Source organism: Cebus imitator, unplaced genomic scaffold, assembly GCF_001604975.1.
Source record: "Cebus imitator isolate Cc_AM_T3 unplaced genomic scaffold, Cebus_imitator-1.0 Scaffold170, whole genome shotgun sequence".
Lineage (NCBI taxonomy): Eukaryota > Metazoa > Chordata > Mammalia > Primates > Cebidae > Cebus > Cebus imitator.
In genome coordinates this window covers 1,506,257-1,520,513 of record NW_016107485.1, presented here as the reverse complement: position 1 = coordinate 1,520,513, position 14,257 = coordinate 1,506,257, and the positions used below count along the sequence as shown (strand labels likewise).

The 14,257-nt window shown below is 51.5% G+C and overlaps 1 protein-coding gene and 1 long non-coding RNA gene across 2 annotated transcripts; one reads left to right on the top strand and one right to left on the bottom strand.

The window, feature by feature from the left end:
- Window positions 1-2,520: 2,520 nt before the first annotated feature.
- AJUBA (ajuba LIM protein) lies at window positions 2,521-13,409 on the top strand. The gene is made up of 8 exons (XM_017544513.2): window positions 2,521-3,730; window positions 6,538-6,639; window positions 8,286-8,353; window positions 8,480-8,542; window positions 9,541-9,671; window positions 9,755-9,806; window positions 10,553-10,621; window positions 11,101-13,409. Exons 1-8 carry the CDS (start codon window positions 2,722-2,724, stop codon window positions 11,224-11,226), a joined length of 1,620 nt encoding a protein of 539 aa, XP_017400002.1. The 5' UTR covers window positions 2,521-2,721; the 3' UTR covers window positions 11,227-13,409.
- LOC119473617 lies at window positions 4,543-7,955 on the bottom strand. The gene is made up of 3 exons (XR_005202817.1): window positions 7,768-7,955; window positions 6,234-6,335; window positions 4,543-6,056 (listed from the first exon to the last, which is right to left on the bottom strand). It is a non-coding gene; the product is annotated as an uncharacterized LOC119473617 (long non-coding RNA).
- Window positions 13,410-14,257: the final 848 nt, after the last annotated feature.

Below are 14,257 nucleotides of genomic sequence, written 5' to 3'. Positions count from 1 at the left end.
CCTCCTGAGTAGCTGGGACTACAGGCACGCGCCACCATGCCCAGCTAATTTTTTGTAGTTTTAGTGGAGATGGGGTTTCGCCACGTTGACCAGGATGGTCTCGATCTCTTGACCTCGTGATCCACCTGCCTCGGCCTCCCAAAGTGCTGGGATTACAGGCGTGAGCCACCGCGCCCGGCTTTTCTCAACGTTTCTTAAGATTTACTCTCCCATCCTCACCCCAAAGGATCAAAGCTTCCAAATATTACTAGTCGTGTGGATATTTTGGATCTAATTGGAAGGAAGAATCTAGGTTCTCCTTTCCCATCTGAACACAGGAAAGGAGGGAAAACATTACGGTTAATTCTGAAGATGTTACTCACATCAGGTTCTAGATGCAATCTGATAGCTCCCCTCTGTTACTAGTTCTTTGAGTCCTCCCTGCTTCCAGTCTGGTAGGAAACTCTCCTCAGGATCCTAGAAAAGCTATGGTCTTGACCAGGGAAACAGAGAGAGGCTGATTCTCAGGAGAGATGAGGTCAGGGAGACAATGCAGCTAGGACAAAGAAGCCAAATAGTTTGTGCCAAATTAATTTCCCAAAAGATATTAACCTCCTCTCCTTCCACATTCCCTAAGGCTACTCTAAGATTATAAAAGGTGTTCAAAATGTTGAGATGAAAATAATATGCATTACTTGTTTGCATATAATCTTCATACTCATTTAATATCTAAATACCAAGGAGTCATTTCCTTCTCCATTCTACTTATTCCGCCCCTTGTCCCTGATGTTCTAGTCTGGGCAAAATTAGTTGGCTGGTTTTTTTGTTTTGTTTTTTATTTTTAGACGAAATCTCACTCTGTCACCCAGACTGGAGTGCAGTGTCCCGATTTCGGCTCACTGCAACCTCCGCCTCCCGAGTTCAAGTAAGTGATTCTTTTTTGCGGGGGAGCGTGGGGACGGAGTCTCGCTCTAGCGCCGTGGCGGGATCTCGGCTCACTGCAACTTCCGCCTCCCGGGTTCAGGCGATTCTTCTGCCTCAGCCTCTCAAGTAGCTGGGACTACAGGCGTGTACCCCTACGCCTGGCTAATTTTTGTATTTTTAGTAGAGACAGGGTTTCACTATGTTGGTCAGGCTGGTCTTGAACTCCTGACCTCATGATCCGCCCACCTCGGCCTCCCACAGTGCTGGTATTACAGGCGTGAGCCACCACGCCCGGCCACCTCAACAAGGGTTTCTTTACCTTATTCTTGATCCTTCTAAAATAGTTATTAGCCTTTTTTCCATCCTGATCATTTTCACTTGCAATTTCCTCTACATGGCCTTTCTTTGCCTTCTCTCAAGTTAATACTCTGTATCACCAGTTTTCAGTGGACCAACCAACGGGGCAAGGTGTTCGCTAGCCCTAAAACCAGGCCTTGGATCTCCATAGTCATCTGAAACGTTTGCTAAAAATCTCATTTCCAAACACCAGGGGGTGTCTGTCTATCCCTCTAACTATCCTACCCTTAGGTAGAGATTAGTCCTAAACCTTTTCCTCACCCGTTTTCACTGCTTCTGCACTAGATCTCTTTCCCTCCTTCTCAAGGTAGAAATTAGTCCCATTTTCCTCACTCCTTTTCACTGCTTTTACAAACGCAAAATTTCTCCATCACAAAACTTTTTGAGTCCACAAAAGTTTTTTATTGCAGTTTCTCTCTTTGGCTCTCATTCTCTCTGGACAAGCTTGTCTTTTTTTTTTTTTTTAATTTATAAAATATGTTTTTTCATAGAGACAGGGTTTCACCACAAGCATGTCTTTTCCTTTGTCTGCGCACCCTTCGGTCTCTGCATCGTCCACACTCGCCTTTGCTCCCCAGCTCTTCCTTTCGCTACCTGTCTTCCACCTCTGTGGGCTTCGTGGTTGTCTTTCAGGGCAGTCTTTATGTACACGTCTCTGAACCTCTTTATGCATCTGCCTTCTTCTGTCTTCCTCTATATGGCTTTCTCCTTGTCTCACCATTTCTGTGCCAGTCTCTCTCCATCTCTCCCACAGTCCCCAGGCTGGGAACAAAGTCACGGTGCTAGCGCAGAACATGCCTCCGATCGTCCGGTCCTGGACCGCGACGTTCCACCATGCCCCTCCGCGCATTCCAACTGCAGACAAAGAGTCCCCGACCCCTCCCCCCCACACTCTTTCCTGTTCCAATTCTTGAGTGTTGTAGGAGCACCTGCCACAACTGCCCCTGCCCGCCTCTCACGTCCAGTCCGCGGGCCTCCACATCCAGGGCAGTTAGCGCCAGCGCCCCTTCTGCACACACCAACGATCCCTGCGCAGACACCCCCGGCGCTCGCGCACACACAGCGCTCCGCCCTCCCAGGAAAGTAGATCCGGCCAGGCAGACAAAAGTTTGGGACACAAGTTCGGTTTGCGGCGAGCGTGAGAGTGAGGGGGGCGGGGGCCGGGGAGAGTGGGGCAGTTGGGCGAGTCGACGCGTGAACAGATAGACCTGCGGACCGGACAGCCGCGGCCGGAGGCCCTGCCAGCCCCTCTCACCCACAGATGCGTGGGGGGACGCAGCCCCTCCCGCTGGGGGATGCTGTGCGATTCCTGGCGCCGGGCATCCGGGCCGCCAGCTAAGCCCCTGTGCCTCCCCTGTCCCCCTGGGGATCCAGAGTCCGGCTGCACGGAAAGAGAATCGGCCGCAGAGACGCTGCAGGGTGCTGGGCGGGGAAGGGACGAGAGGCCCCAGGCCCGAGGGCATGGAGCGGTTAGGAGAGAAAGCCAGTCGCCTGCTGGAGAAGTTCGGCCGCAGAAAGGGCGAATCTAGCAGGTCTGGGTCCGACGGCACCCCCGGGCCGGGCAAGGGGCGCCTAAGTGGGTTGGGGGGACCTAGGAAGTCAGGGCCCCGAGGAGCTACTGGGGGACCTGGGGATGAGTCGTTGGAGCCGGCCCGGGAGCAAGGTTCCCTGGACGCTGAGCGAAATCAGCGCGGCTCCTTTGAGGCACCGCGCTACGAAGGTTCCTTTCCTGGGGGGCCGCCACCCACCCGGGCCTTGCCTCTACCTCAGTCATTGTCCCCCGATTTTCGGCTGGAGCCCGCGGCCCCGGCCTTAAGCCCCCGCTCCAGCTTTGCCAGTAGCTCGGCCAGCGACGCTAGCAAGCCGTCCAGCCCCCGGGGCAGCCTGCTGCTGGACGGGGCGGGGGCTGGCGGAGCTGGAGGGAGCCGGCCCTGCAGCAATCGCACCAGCGGCATCAGCATGGGCTACGACCAGCGCCACGGGAGCCCCTTGCCCGCGGGGCCGTGCCTTTTTGGCCCACCCGTGGTTGGAGCACCAGCAGGCTATTCTCCCGGAGGAGTCCCGTCCGCCTACCCGGAGCTCCACGCCGCTCTGGACCGATTGTACGCTCAGCGGCCCACGGGGTTCGGCTGCCAGGAAAGCCGCCACTCGTATCCCCCGGCTCTGGGCAGCCCTGGAGCTCTAGCCGGGGCTGGAGTGGGAGCAGCGGGGCCCTTGGAGAGACGAGGGGCGCAACCCGGACGACACTCTGTGACCGGCTACGGGGACTGCGCCGCAGGCGCCCGGTACCAGGACGAGCTTACAGCGTTGCTTCGCCTGACGGTGGGCACTGGTGGACGAGAAGCCGGCGGCGCCCGCGGGGAACCCTCGAGTATTGAGCCGTCGGGTCTCGAGGAGCCGCCAGGTCCTTTCGTTCCGGAGGCCGCCCGGGCCCGGATGCGGGAGCCGGAGACCAGGGAGGACTACTTCGGTGAGTGGGAGAAGTGGTTAGGGACACGAAGGGACCTGTCATCACATTGCGTTCTCCTCTGTCCCGACGGCCCAAAGTGCCGGTGTACCGGGGTTCCCCAGGTCCAAGGTGGAGACACGGGACTACAAAAGAAAGTAGAGGGAGGGATGGGGGCGGCCCCAGAGCACTGACCCCTTCCTGCTGGGTTTCAAATGAGCCAGGGCTCCTTATTTCTGCTAAATTCAACCCTCCTGGAATCTCGTGAGTCCGTTTCTCAAACACTGGAGCCTCGGTTTTTTGCGGCAAGAGACCTCTTAGGGAGGGGACCAAGTGGGGCAGTGAGGGCGCATTCCCCCCCCATCTTTCTTCCCCCTTCACTGCGGTGCCCCTGGAGGTTTGTGCGCGCCGCGCCCCCACCCAGGCCCAGGCTCCGCCCGCAGGAATTCAGAGAATGCGCGGGTGGGGGGGCGGGGCAGGCTGGCCGCGTGCGTGCCGACTCCTGCCCGGCCGCTCCAGGTGCCCGCGGGCGGGGCGGCCGCAGCTGTGTGGCGGAGGGGTGGGGTTCGGGGATGGGGGGGTGCTCCATTGCACTCGCGGAGTAGTGGCGGCTGTCGCGGAAATGGAGGCTGGGAGGCAGGATGGAGCGAGTGCCCTGGAACAGAAATCAGGGACCCAACTGCTGTCCCTCCCCAGTCCTGTTGGCTAGGTGCGTGTGTGGGCATTTAATCAGAGACCCAGTAGTACCAGCCTCTATTTCCCCTATCCTCCGAAGTCATGGCAAAAGCCATGACTACTGGGACACCATTACCTCTGGATGGATAACGATCCTGTGTTACTGCCAGAAATAACCTGGCCTCGAATTCTGGCCATAACCTCTCAGAATTCAGGCTGGAAGTAGCGCTTTACTTCCTGCTACTGTTAAGAAAACCAGGTCGCTGTCTCCCTCCCCTACTCTGTTCATGAAGTGTTGATTGAGTATATGTCTTAGCTATGAAGAACATTAGGGTCTTGAAAGATCTTTTAGCCAAAATTCACAGGCAGTACTACACACAAAAAAAACTTCTAATCTGATTGTGATTAGAAAAAGTGGCAGGCTTACCCCCTAAGGGCTGTGGGCCTCTTTCACTTTTCCAAGCGTCTCTTCTCACCACCCATGCCCCCACTCCTGGACCCCATGCTGTAGAACTCTGTGGCTAGAAAAGTGAATAGGGAGAGGAACACGGCCAGAAGGGATGGTTGGGTAGGAGGTTCAGAGGTAGCAGAGCTACAGGCTACAAGGGCGCTGCATAGTTCTACCCCCAACCTCCACCCCCATTCTCTTCCCCACCTCCAAATCCACCCTGAGAAGAAAGTCCAGAGGAGAAGATGCTAAACCACTTTGATCAGGGAAGACTGAATGTTGGGCCCCATTTAGCCGTTTTGAGGCCCAGGAGAGGTGGCTAGTAAAGAAGTATTTTTGGCTGAACCATTAGAGCCAAAAGGAAGAAAGGAACTCAAAAAGTGCAATAAAATGGCAGGAAGAACCTAGGTGTAGATATGCTGGGTTAGAGGAGGGGAACCTGAATTGCCTCAGCAGCTTCGTTTTGTCTTCCCATAATGTCCAAGGCTTCCCAAAGAATGGCTCTGACAGGACCCCCTGGCATGGCAATCTAGGGCATATCTTCACTTCCATGAGGAAGCCACATTTTGAATTCAGAGATGGAGGATCCTTCTCCCTGGGGGTCAGGTTGCCTCCTTTGACAGAACCCCAACATACCCCTTGTGTCCCCCAGCCCCAGCTTGACTGTACCCTCCTTTTCCTGCCCCTAGTAGGGGCCCTCTTCCTTGGCTTCAGCCTTGCCCAGCTGCCAGAGGGTGGGAGCAGGACAGGCCTGGGCCCATCAGTTGCTGCAGCTGCTGCACAGGCTCCCAAGCCCCTGGGCAAAGACTGGGATGGGCCCCAACAGGCAGGGAGTGTGGCAGCCTGCCGAGGGGGAGAGGTGGGGCTGGCCCGTTGGGATCTGCTCCCCAAAGACAGGCCCTAGCCCTCACTCATGGACCTGGAATTGGGGAGTGGAGGGAGGGAAGAACACACCCAGGAAAGGCGAGTGCCAGAGCCAGGTATAAGTATCTTAGCGGGGGATTTTGGGGAAGCGCAAGCAGTTCAGTTCTGTGCTCCTCCCATGATAGAAGGTGGCTGGGAGGTATCAGGGGCTTTGCCACTCTCCCCCTTTTCCTGTGCAACACTGGTTCCTGGAACACACCCTGCATTCTCAGTAGCCACCTCCCCACAGGAGTCATGCTCACATGGTTCCCCTCTGCACAGAGCCCGCTGCTGAGCCAGGTCCTTTGCTCCATCCTTGGAAGTCTGCAGCAGAGAGAAATCATTCTGTAACTGAACAGCAGCTTGTCTGACTGATGGGAAAAACTGAAGTCCCAGAGAGGCTTTTTGGGCCTAGCCTTCTTTCTTTAGAAAGTTTTTTCAAGTCTGCTGTGGACCCGCATTTCTGACCATTCGTCCCACACACTGCAGCAGAGATCATACCTTGCCTGTGTGGTCTTGTCTCCCCAATAGAAACTAAGCATTTAAATGCCAGGGACCATATCTTCGACTTTCTCCAGGTTTCCTCAGGTAGTGGTGCTGTATCTGTTGAGTAATTAAACAAAAATGGATCTGCTCAGCCAAGATCTTGCTGTATTCCATTACCTGTTATCTTCTCTTCTCAGAAGGGGGCCCATCAAAGGGAAATTGTGACCCCTGGCATATCAGGAAAGAATAGTGAGGAAAGCTTGGGAATCCCTGGTTTTGATCTAGGGGAGTACAGTGTGACACTCTTTTCTCTTATCAGGCACCTGTATCAAGTGCAACAAAGGCATCTATGGGCAGAGCAATGCCTGCCAGGCCCTGGACAGCCTCTACCACACCCAGTGCTTTGTCTGCTGCTCTTGTGGTGAGTGTAGCCCCAACACTCAAGCACCCCCCTCCCCTGCCTACATACACACTTACAAGTGCTATGGGTAACGGGGGAGAGCTTGTGCCTCTTCATTTGCTCACAGAGCAGCTGTTGGATCCCCACCAAGTATCTAGAGGTCTGCAGCTGCTCTTTCTCTCTTGCTTCCCTGTCTACGCTCTACCTGGCTCTCTCTGCCCCATGGTGGGTCTCCTTTCTAGAGTCCCTCCTTCCTTCCTCACCTCTGTTTCTCCCTCGTGCCTCCCTGCTTGCCCATCCTGGACTCGCCTGGCCCTCCAGCTTCTTGGTGGGGCTTGGTCTTGGGCAGCCAAGTTGCCTGGGGCGACCGTGAAAGACTGGAATGTAGGGAGGGCGGGGGCAGGCTGGGGGAGTGGGAAGCTGTCGGGGGCGGAGAGGGGGGTTTTCTCTTGGCTGGTCAGAGTTCAGCCACCTCACTAGAGTGCAGGCCACCAGGCCATGCCAAGCTAATGACATCACGCTCCAGGAATGCCTGCCACTGTTAGCTCAGGAGGCCCACTTGGGAAGGGGGGATGCTCCCAGCGGCCTTAACTGCCCCCCCTCACCTCCCTCATTACCTCCTCCCCACTGCTTACCCATTCTGATTCCTTTGCTAAACCTTTAATCTCCTATCTGCCTGTCCGACTCCAGCACTCAGCTTTTCTCACTCCCCCAGTTTCTGCCTGGTTTTTAGGCTCATCTCTGTCTATCCTTCTGTTTATAGGGCCTCTTCTAACTATATCTCTTTCCCTGTCTTTCCTCCCCTGTGTCTCATGAGCATCTAAGTCAGCTTTCCTAACCCACTGGACACAGCTGGAGGTGGGGATTTTAATGGGAAGAAGGCAAAGGTGGGAAAATTGCTCATGCTCCACCTGTTCTCACTCCTCCCCCATCCCTGACAATTTAGACACCTGGGAGCAGTTCCTGGGTGTTGGTCACATGGGGAATGGTCCTGCCTTGTCTGCTAGAAGAAGATCCTGTGTTGCCCCTTACCCCAGAGATTCTGGGTCCCTCCAAGCTTAGGGAAGCAGCCTCATACAAACAGGAAAGGGGACCTGCTTTGCTTCCAAACCAAGCACTTTGTCCTCCTGCAGTAACTCCAGTCCTCACCTCCGTGGAGTCTGTCCATGGAAGGAGATAGGGCTCTGAGAGCAGGATATAGACAAAGAGGCTTCTAGGTTGAAGGATCCCAGAGGGCAAGGCCTGTAACAATGTGATTCTCTCTATGCAAATCATATGGCACCTTATTAAGAGCTCCTTTATCATGTATTTCAGCATGTGGTTGGCTTCTCCCAGGTGGCTTCCTATGCACTGGAGAGGAAGGCAGTTTGTTTAGGGGAGGGTTGTTAGGGGAGGGCCCTAGGAAACTGTTGAGGAGGCAGGATCTGGAGGAGCCACAAGCAGAGGAGAGGAGAGGGGAAGTTGGCTGGAATGAAGCCAAAGCAAATTGGAATTGCATCAGATGGAATTTTTGTGTGGGGAAGAAGGATAGACAGCAGTAAGGAGGACAAGCACAAAGTCCAGGTTGAAAAATATTATGCAGCATTGGGGAGCAGGGACTCCAGAGTGGGAGAAGTCTTGCACCTGGGCTATGGGATAGGTTCCAGCCCCTTCTCTGCTGTTTCTAGGACGAACTTTGCGTTGCAAGGCTTTCTACAGTGTCAATGGTTCTGTGTACTGTGAGGAAGATTATCTGGTGAGTAAGGGTCACCTGGACCTGGAATTGGTTTCCATCCTGACCCCCTTCTTGGTGGCCTATTGGAGTTCCACCCATCATCCTCAGTTTGATAACAGCCTCCCTTTGTCTTGTCTTTTACTTTAGTTTTCAGGGTTTCAGGAGGCAGCTGAGAAATGCTGTGTCTGTGGTCACTTGATTTTGGAGAAGGTAAGTAAAGTGCCTGCAGCTGAGAAGTAGAATCAGGGACTAAATGGGTACTGAGAGAAGGTTGAGGGAAGAAGCCTTTCATCCCATTCCTCCCCAGAGCAACTGTTTACAGTGGCTTCCCTCTGCCTTTGGGATCAAGTCTGGGCTCCAAAGCTTGTCGTCCCAGGCTTCTGTGACCTGGCCCCTCCCTAACACTGCAGGCACAGCCAGGCCTTCCAGCCTGAGCTAGGAGTGTGGGGTCTTGCATCTTTTTTTTTTTTTTTGAGACAGCATCTCACTCCGACACAGTGGCATGATCTCAACTCACTGCAACTTCCACCTCCCAGGTTCAAGCGATTCTAGTTCCTCAGCTTCCCGAGTAGCTAGGACTACAGGCACGCGCCACCATGCCTGGTTAATTTTTGCATATTTAGTAGAGATGGAGTTTTGCCACGTTGGCCAAGCTGATCTCGAATTCCTGGCCTCAAGTGATCCTCCTGTTTCAGCCTCCCAGAGTGCTAGATTACAGGTATCAGCCACTGTGCCTGGCCTGGGGTCCTGAGTCTTCATCCCCTTTCTGCTACTGGTTAGAATCACTTGAGACTTAGTTTTCTTTTCTGCAGAAAAAGAGAGATTGGATTAAATCAGCGATTCTCAGTCATGGTAGCCTAGCATATCAGCTGGGAAGAACTAAAAAAAAATACAGTGTTTGGATCCCATCACCAGAGATTGTGATAATAGGTCTGGAGAAGGGCCAAAGCATTGATGTTTTTTAAAAGCTCCCTAGGTGATCCTGATAGGCAGCCAGGGTTAAAAACTACTGGACTGAATGTTCTCTCAGGCATTTTTCAGGGTTTCTGCCTCCATTTTAAAACTTCTTACTTCCCCCACATTACATAGCATTGTTCTAGGAGGATAACAGGGGTTTGGTGAGGTTAATGGGATAGTAAGGAGCACAGTGGGCAGCTGGAGAGCTGGGACTGGAGGGAGACTGATTCTCTTGCTACCCCATGAGCCAGATCCTACAGGCAATGGGGAAGTCCTATCACCCAGGCTGTTTCCGATGCATTGTTTGCAACAAGTGCCTGGATGGCATCCCCTTCACAGTGGACTTCTCCAACCAAGTGTACTGTGTCACCGACTACCACAAGTGAGTCCACCCCTTGGGATGCAGTGTGGAACTGGGTCCAGGGCTCCCCCAACCTGAGCTCATCTCTGCCCTCTCTCTTTCAGAAATTATGCTCCTAAGTGTGCAGCCTGTGGCCAACCCATCCTCCCCTCTGAGGTCAGTTTGTCTGGGTTCTCCTTCAGGACAGCCAGTGCCACTGTCTCTGGGGAGGGAATAGGGACGTGCTGCCCAGCCTCCCGCCGGAAGTGATAGTGCCGAGGAATGTACTCTGAAGATTCCCGTGTGACTCTGCCTCTTGGGGTCACCACCCTGACCCTAACATCCGGGCCTGGACATGTCTGAAAGCCAAATTGGGCCCAGGCTCCATATCGTCTGTCTCAGTCCAGAGGAGGAGACTTTCTCTGAGGTTGAGGTCTCCAGACTGTAGATGTAGGGGCTGGAAAAAGGTGGGAAGAATCCTCAATACTGGCAGGAGGGGGTTGGAAATGATTTAAGCTGTGTGTACAGGATGTGCCTATGGAGAGAAGCCAAAGCCGGTGAGGACCATATATTGTTGGATCCCCTTGTTCCCAGCCTAGCCTACTTTATTTATGCCTCCTGTCCCTTTCCCTTCCCTTTGCTTCCCCCACAACTGGAAGACTTAGGTAAGGCCAGTACTCTTGCACAGATGGGGGCAGCCCAGTGAAAGAGATGAGGAGAGTTCTGGTGGGATTTGCAGAGGCATTTTTTTTTTTTTTTAACCCCGCCCGCCCCTTGCAGAGGCATCTTAAAGCTACAGGTGATTGCAGAGAGGCTCTAGGACATTTGTGTGATCCCATGGGGTGGGAGGGGCTGTATATGGGGGAAGGGTAGAGGTGAGGCAACATGCTGCTCTCATCCCCATGGGAATCTGCATGTTTCAGGGCTGTGAGGACATCGTGAGGGTGATATCCATGGACCGGGATTATCACTTTGAGTGCTACCACTGTGAGGTGAGTGTTGGGGTTCAGAAGTGCTGGAGGGGAAGTGGAATTGGGGAGAGGGGAGGAGTCAAGTCCTACAACAACCAGATATCTTGGGAAGAGGTGGAGGGCATGGGAAACCAGAGAGGTACCGTGACCTATCTTCAGTCTCTTTCTTGTCCTCCAGCCACTCTCTCTGGTCCCAGTTGCTTAGTCCTTTCTGAATCTGAATCTTACTCTCCCAGAGCCAGGACTTTCTAAGGCTAGGGTCTCTGGTTAAACTGCTGTAAAGACAGGCTTGTGTCAATATTTCTGCTGCAGCAGCGACACCTGGTGTCCAGCTGAGGTATCAATATTTTCTCAGATTGCTCTTCCATCCCTTCCGACCTTCCCTCCCTAATCATTTCTTCCAGTTACTAGGAGTCAGGTGTTGAGCAGGGCAGACTCCTAAGATGCCCTCAGTGTCCAAGGCGCCTGGGCTGAGGTGAATTAGGTACCTTCTTCCCTAGGACTGCCGGATGCAGCTGAGTGATGAGGAAGGCTGCTGCTGTTTCCCTCTGGATGGGCACTTGCTCTGCCATGGCTGCCACATGCAGCGGCTCAATGCCCGACAGCCCCCTGCCAACTATATCTGAGCTTCAGTCACTGCTGCTGCCGTCACCACCGCTGACAAACTGCTCTGGCCAGTGGGCCCCTCTGAGGCCAGCCAAGGCAAATAATGCACTCTACAGGCCTGGCAGAAGAGTCCTCTGGGGAGGACCCCAAGGCCAGAGACCCAAAGATCATGACATTCCAAATGGATTGTGGAGGAGAAACTTTATATTTACCAGGGTGGGGGTGACTGGCCTTTTTTCCATGTGTGCAGCCTGAACTTAGGTACACACAGGAGGGTTCCAGTACTTTCTCAACATCTGATTCTGTATCTTCAGTATATATATATATATATATATATATATATATTGTTTGTTTGTTTGTTTTAGAGATGGGATCTCACCATGTTGCCAGGGCTAGTCTTGAATTCCTGGGCTCAAGCGATCCTCCCACCTTGGCCTTCCAAAGTGCTGGGATTACAGGTGTCAGCCACTGTGTCTGGCCTAGTATGTGATTGTTTATGAATCATGCAATGTTCTGGTCCCAGATTCCAAGAGTAGAGGACCTAGCTTTAAATCAACTAGTTTCAATGAAACTGACTAGAAACAAATCAAACTGTATTGCTCCCTTCAGCCCCCCAAACCCCAGAGTTTTGGGGTTGTGGTTGATGCAGTGTGGGACCCCTCTGAGAGGTGGCAATTCTAGGGTGGTGAGGTCCTGCTAGGCAACCAAATTTAAGCTCCTCACTTTTTTGTGACACATGGTGTCAGATAGGGTGTCTTCCAGGTACTTACCACCATAAGCACCTGTATCTGGGTAAAGAGGTAGAAACTCTGAACCTCATTAACGAGTTATTTCTTGGCCTTCTTCTAAGGACTAGGAGAGCTCCTCATCTATCTGCTGAGAATGGGGACCAGCTCTGAGTGGGCTTGCTGCCTGTATTCCTTGTTTCTCAGGGACTCACGTGGGTCTGGGGAGGCTAGGTGAGTGCTTGTACTTGGTTGCTCTTCTCCTTGGCTGGGGGAGGTAATGGGTGTGTTCATGCACACACACACACACACACACACTCACACTCTTACTCTCTTCTCAGGTCACTCTTATACTTAGTTTCCTAGTAGTAGCTCACCTGCCACCTCTCAGAGTGGCCCCAGCTTGTGTCCATCACAATCCCAAAACTAGAGTTGGGGGGAACTGGAGGGAGCAAAACACTGGTTTGGTACTAGTCAGTTTGCCTGAAATTAGTTCACCTAAAGCTAGATCTCTTAAAACCAATTTACTGAAAACTTGTTTGCTTAAAGTGAATGACTTAATGACTAATTTACCAAAAGCTCAATTCCTATTTTGGTGTGTTTGTATCCATTTAGGTGTCCTACTATTTTTTGTCATGCTTTGGGTATTTCAAGGATTTATATCTACTCATCCAAGAGTACTTCCAAGTTATTAGCAGCAACATAAATTTATCAAATTTGCAGCACTTTGTGAATGATGAGATTGCTTCTTACCTTTATGGATGTCTTTTTCTATGTTATCTACTTTTCAAAAACTTTTTTGAAAAGTTTAAAGTTTCTAGCAATAAATATAATTGGTGCAGACATTTTGTGTATCATTTTTTTTTGTTTCTTAATCCAATATTCCTTTACAAATTAAATGCCTTGAAAAATGTAATGGAGTTCAATGTGATTTCGATGCTTTGGTCTAACTTCTACATTCCTACTATTAAAATGCCAGTATATCTTAAATAGGCATGAGGCATATTCAGTTGACTTACAATTAAAGGTTATACAGACAACAGTAATAAAAAGTAAAAGGGTGAATCTGCTAAATCCTTTTGAAATGCTGCAGATTTGATAAATATTTATTTTAGACTAATTGGCTTTAGGTGAATTGGTTTTAGGCAAATTAATCTAGCAATCTTTGATCTTTAGTCTTCGTTTTCTGTCACTCAGTGAATTTCATACTGGAAATGATGACTCCTGAGAACAGAAATTCCACATTTGGGGGCTATTCTAAGATGACTATGCCAGCCGACCTGGGAAATACATAGAAGAGACCTGTAAGTGAGAGGGAAAGAGTTCAGATTCATACAATGAGTGCCAGAGGGAGAAATGCACCTTGTTGGAGAGAGAAATGTTCTGAAACTGAATTACTGCTTGTTCAGCTGAGATTGCATCTTCTGAATTATTATTATCAAATAAGTGAATACAAAGACCCTGTGATGGGAAATCCAGATAAGCTTGCTTAACTTTACATCCATCCCATCAGGTTTTGTTTATTTGTTTGCTGGTTTGTTTTTGGAGACAGAGTCTCACTCTGTTGCCAGGGATAGAGTGCAGTGATATGATCTCAGCTCACTGCAACCTCTGCCTCCTAGGTTCAAGTTATTCTCCTGCCTCTGCCTACAGAGTAGCTGGGATTATAGGCAGGCACGACCACACCTGGCTAACTTTTGTATTTTTAGTAGAGAATGGAGTTTCACCATGTTGGCTAGGCTGGTCTCGAACTCCTAACCTCAGGTGATCCGCCTACCTTGGGATTATAGTCATGAGCCACTGAACCCCACATCTTTTTTTTTAAGCGTTGGGAGTCTTGGCCAGATGCAGTGGCTCACACCTGTAATCCTTGTAATCCCAGCACTTTGGGAGGCCAAGGTGGGCAGATCACCTGAGGTCGGAAGATCAAGACCATCTGGGCCAACATGATAAAACCCCATTCTACTGAAAATACAAAAATTAGGTGGGTCCGGTGGTGTGCACCTATAATCCCAGCTACTCAGAAGGCTGAGGCAGGAGAATCACTTGAACCCAGGAGGCAGAAGTTGCAGTGAGCTGAGATCGCGCCACTGCACTCCAGCCTGGCGACAGAGCAATACTCCATCTCAAAAAACAAACAAAACAAAACAAAAAAACAAAGAGCTGGGACTCTCACTCTGTTGTCCAGGCTAGAGTGGAGCATCCCAATTATGGCTCATGGCAACCTTGAACTCCTGCACTGAAATAATCTTCCCACCTCAGCTGGGACTATAGGTGTGCACCGCTATGCTTGGCTAAGTTTTAAAAATTTTTTTTTTTTTTTTTT